General features: G+C 51.6%; 1 protein-coding gene across 1 annotated transcript; it reads right to left on the bottom strand.

Annotated features, from left to right (window-relative positions):
- Window positions 1-3,328: 3,328 nt before the first annotated feature.
- On the bottom strand, window positions 3,329-3,778 carry DICSQDRAFT_71331 (uncharacterized protein; the record flags this gene model as incomplete). The annotated part of the gene is made up of 1 exon (XM_007370663.1): window positions 3,329-3,778. One exon carries the CDS (start codon window positions 3,776-3,778, stop codon window positions 3,329-3,331), a length of 450 nt encoding a protein of 149 aa, XP_007370725.1.
- Window positions 3,779-3,827: the final 49 nt, after the last annotated feature.

Consider the following 3,827-nt stretch of genomic DNA (forward strand, 5'->3'; position numbering starts at 1 on the left):
GTAGTCCGGACTGGATAAGTCCAAGTTCAACACTCCCACTCAATCTATAACTACGGAAGAGCGTTCAGTGTCGAAGACCAATACCTTCACAGAACTTCTTGACGATTGTCAGAGGAGCGTTCTTTGTGAGAGCATCAGCCAGCATGTCAGCCGTAGCGACGTAGAAGATGTCCACTTGTCCAGCTTCGTAGAATTCGTGAACGAAGTGATACCAGATCTCCACGTGCTTTGTCCGATGTTCGACTACCGGATTGACGGAGAGGAAGATCAACCCTTGATTATCTACACAGAGAGGGGTCGGCTCGCTCATGTCGTATCCGAGTTCGTCAGAGAACGTTCTCAGCCACGCCATCTGTCTGCAGGTGTCAGAGGCCGCTTTATATTCCGCCTCAGTTGAGGAGAGCGAAATGGTAGGCTGACGCCTCGATGCCCATGATATAGCACCACCGGCTAACAGGAAGATTGTGCTCGAGGTAGAGTGTGGTCGTCTCGATCTTCAGCCCAGTCAGAGTCCGAGTACGCAATCAAGCTATCATTAGAAGCACTGTTGTAGCGAATCCTGTAGGTGCGAGTGCCTTGCAGGTAGTGTAAGATGTATTTGGCATACTTCATGTGGTCAGGCGAGGGATTGGCACTGTACCGGGAGAGACAAGTGACGGTAAAGACGATATCTGGTCTTGTACCGAGCATGGCGTACATAAGACTGCCAATGAGGCTCTGGTAACGCGACCGTTCAGCGTCTGAGGCGAGTCCGTCATACTTGACAAGAGCAGCGCCTGCAGGAAGAGGGGTATTGGCAGGTTTACAGTCAGCCATCTCAAAACGCTCTAGGACAGACTGGACATAGTCCTCCTGGTCAATGTCGACAACGCACGAAGCACAATCACTACAAATGCGAAGACCAAGGAAGCGCTGTACTGCGCCTAAGTCCATCATTTTGTACTGGCGTCCAAGCGTCCGTTTGACTTGCTTGATGTGATTCTTGTTATTGCAAAAGAGGAGTAGATCGTCAACATAAAGAACCACAATGGTGACTGAATTCCCCCCCATGTCGCCGATATACATATACGCCGGCATCGGAATACGTCCGTGTAAACTCCAGATCAAGAAGGGATTGATGGATCTTTGCATTCCATTGACGCGAAGCCTGCTTAAGACCATAGATAGCCTTCTTGAGCAAGCAAACATGATCCTCTTTCCCCTTGACGACCCAACCTTCCGGTTGTTCCATGTAGATCTCTTCCTCAAGATCACCGTTCAGGAATGCGGTTTTAACGTTCATAGACTCCATCTCCCAGTCCTCAAGCGCAGCGTGCGCAATGAGATACCGGATAGATTCGTACCGCGCAACGGGAGAGAACGTCTCGTGATAGTTCTCACCCCAAACCTGGGTGAAACCCCGTGCAGCCAACCGTGCCTTGAACCGACCATCGTGCTTCTCATCGTAAACCCATCTACAAGAGACGACAGGCTTATCTTTGGGACGAGGCACTAGAACCCAGGTTTTGTTCTCGATCAGCGAATTGTACTCAGCTTTCTCGGCAGCACACCAGAGATCAGCCTTTGGAGAACGCATTGCTTCATGCCTGTTACGAGGAATGCCTGGTTTGTACTGCGCCGCATCAAGAAGCAACTCAAGTAAAGCATCCACATCCCCGGGGTTAGGCGCATCAGAACGAGAGCCATCAGGACGAGTACGAGCGTCAACCTGAGAAGGACGATTGGAGCCCTCAGCTTCCGCATTGTCCTTTTCCCATCGAGGATTGCGATCTGCACCTTGACGATTCGAACGTCTAGGAGGCGGAGCCTGAGGGTTGACTCCCACTGGCTCATGACGATTACAAACATGTCGAGGTCGTGTTGGGGGTTGCTCTACAGGAGGTGGTTGTTGCAGTTGCTCTTGCTCTTGAGCAGGCGGTGTGGGAGGTCGTTGAGGAGGTGGTGGTTGTGCAGGCTCGAGATCGTCAAAGTCAATCTCGTTGCCATCGGATAAAGGAATCCTAAAGCCCTCATTTGATGGAGAGCCCTCAGAATCCGAGGAAGAGTCTAAAGACGAATCATCGTCTTGGAGATCTGGGAACGGATTATCCCCTGGGGTAACGGGGCGATTGCCGGGTTCCTTACGTGCAGGGAAGACACTCTCATCGAAGGTCACATCGCGAGACACAACGATCAAGTGCTTAGCAGGGTTCCAGAACAGATACCCCTTGGTCCCATCTGCATAACCCACAAACATCATCTTGATTGCCTTCTTCTCGAGTTTCTGACGGTGGTCTTTCTGCGCGTGAACAAAGGCTTTGCAGCCAAACACACGGAAGTAGGAGACGTCAGGGACAGTCCCGTTCCAAACCGTGATAGGAGCACGCCATTTCAGGCGGCGCATTGGTTGACGATTATACAGATGAACGGCACAGGCGACGGCAAGTTGCCAGAAACCGTGAGATAAGCCAGCCATATGAAGCATCAACAAGGCTTTCTCTATGATGGTACGGTTCCAACGCTCAGCACGTCCATTCTTCTGTGGAGAATCAGGTGTAGACTTCTGGTGTTCAATCCCATACTCCTTCAGAATTGATGTGAACACTTCCGAAGTAAACTCTGTTCCTCGATCTGAGCGGACAGTCTTGATCTTGTAATCTGTACTTGTTACCGTTGGTACGCCCCACCCCCTATCTTTTTCTATTGGACTACTCCTTCTCGTCGCCCTCGTGTACACTCCACCCCCCTTCCTGTTCCCGGCGACCTATGTTTACCTTCCATTCCCCTGTCGTCCGCCTGTACGCTACCACCCCCCATTCCGCCCCCTGACGACTGCGTTCCTAGTCCCGGCCCTCTCCCTTAATATTTCCCCTTTCATCTATATGACCGGACCCTGAGTCCGACCCTGACCCTTTCCCTTTTCGGTTACATTACTTTACCCTGACCCAGACCCCGACCCTTGTCGCGCCCCCTTCCCTTTTTGGTTACATTATCCGACCCTGACCTAGACTCAGGACCCTGTCCCGCCTCTATCCCCTTTCGGTTATATCACAGGACCCTGACCTAGGTCGTGTACTATACCGGGTCCAGCCTCGACCAGATGTGTTCCTTTACAGTCTCCTCATACCTCCCCACTTTAGGCGGTTACCTTTCCCTTCCGAATACGGTCAGTACCCCATAGTACATAAGGAGGCCCGTAGTCGGTAGAGGCTCCCCACTTCTGTTCTCCTCTTCGTTACCTCCTGTATCCCTATATCCCTCAATCTAGGGACTTGCGCGATACTCTCTCCCCCATGTGCTACACCTCGTACTTGGATAAGTCCGCATGATAAGTCTGGATAGACTTGTGTTAGTACTTCAGCGTAACAGTACTGGTCTCAGCCCAAGCCTTGAATTCGTGAAAGGCTTGATGGGCCTGGTTCCTGTGGCGAAGAAAGTACGTGCGCCCAACACCAGAACAGTCATCAAGAAACGAGACATAATGAAGGTTGTGTCGGTTGATCGATTCCGTACCCATGGGTCCGTCCTCATCAGTATGAATGAGTTTGCAAGGGACGGTGGCACGCTTCTCAGAGGGAGGAAACGGTAGTCGATGAGACTTGCCCCACTCGCAGCCTTCACAGACAGGCGCGTTAGCAGGCGGAGGATCGATATGATCAACACCTTTAGAGTTCGCAGGCAGACGCGAAATAGCTTCTTTGGAGGGATGTCCAAGTCGACGATGCCACGTCCAGTAGTAAGTGACAGCCGGCTGAACAGAAGCCTTTGCGTCGCCTTTCGCAGGAATTTGGAGGAACATGTAGTAGACATTCGAGGTTTCGATGCACTTCCCCTCGAGTATCTTAGTT

This window comes from Dichomitus squalens, assembly GCF_000275845.1.
Source record: "Dichomitus squalens LYAD-421 SS1 unplaced genomic scaffold DICSQscaffold_73, whole genome shotgun sequence".
In the NCBI taxonomy this organism is placed as follows: Eukaryota; Fungi; Basidiomycota; class Agaricomycetes; order Polyporales; family Polyporaceae; genus Dichomitus; species Dichomitus squalens.